Source organism: Eimeria mitis, genomic scaffold, assembly GCF_000499745.2.
Source record: "Eimeria mitis Houghton genomic scaffold, Emh_scaff4252, whole genome shotgun sequence".
NCBI classification, from domain to species: Eukaryota; Apicomplexa; class Conoidasida; order Eucoccidiorida; family Eimeriidae; genus Eimeria; species Eimeria mitis.
Window position 1 is genome coordinate 1,853 of NW_013572577.1, and position 434 is coordinate 2,286.

The window sequence follows — 434 nt, forward strand, 5'->3', positions numbered from 1 at the left end:
CAGCTGGCAGCAACAATGGGGCACAGCTCAGGGGTGGCAGCAGCAGCAGCAACAGCAGCAGCAGCAGCAGCAGCAGCAGCGGCACAGCTGGGCCCCGCAGCAATATGCGCAGCAGGGCCAATCGATTCAGACAGCGGGGGAGCTGCAGCACGGTGACTGGAAGCAGCAGCAACAGCAGCAGCAGCAGCAGCAGCAGCAGCAGCAGCAGCAGCTGAAGCAGCAGCAGCAGCAGGACGCGCGGTCGCCGCAAACTGCCGAGGAGCATCTGCGCAGATGGCAGCAGCAGCAGGAGCAGCAGCAGCAGCAGCTACTGCTGCAGCAGCAGCAACAGCTGCAGCAGCAGCAGCAGCTGCAACAGCAGCACCAGCTGCAGCAGCAGCCGCCTGAACCACAGCCGCCACAAACTGCCGAAGAACATCTGCGGAGATGGCAGC

The 434-nt window shown here is 64.5% G+C and overlaps 1 protein-coding gene across 1 annotated transcript in view; it reads left to right on the forward strand.

The window, feature by feature from the left end:
- The window catches only part of EMH_0073780 (uncharacterized protein), a gene marked incomplete at both ends in the record, with an annotated part of 4,412 nt that overhangs the window by 881 nt on the left and 3,097 nt on the right, over positions 1 to 434 (forward strand). The window contains one exon of the mRNA XM_013499378.1: positions 1 to 240. Coding sequence (XP_013354832.1) covers positions 1 to 240 — 240 coding nt within the window. The remainder of the gene's footprint in view (positions 241 to 434) is intronic.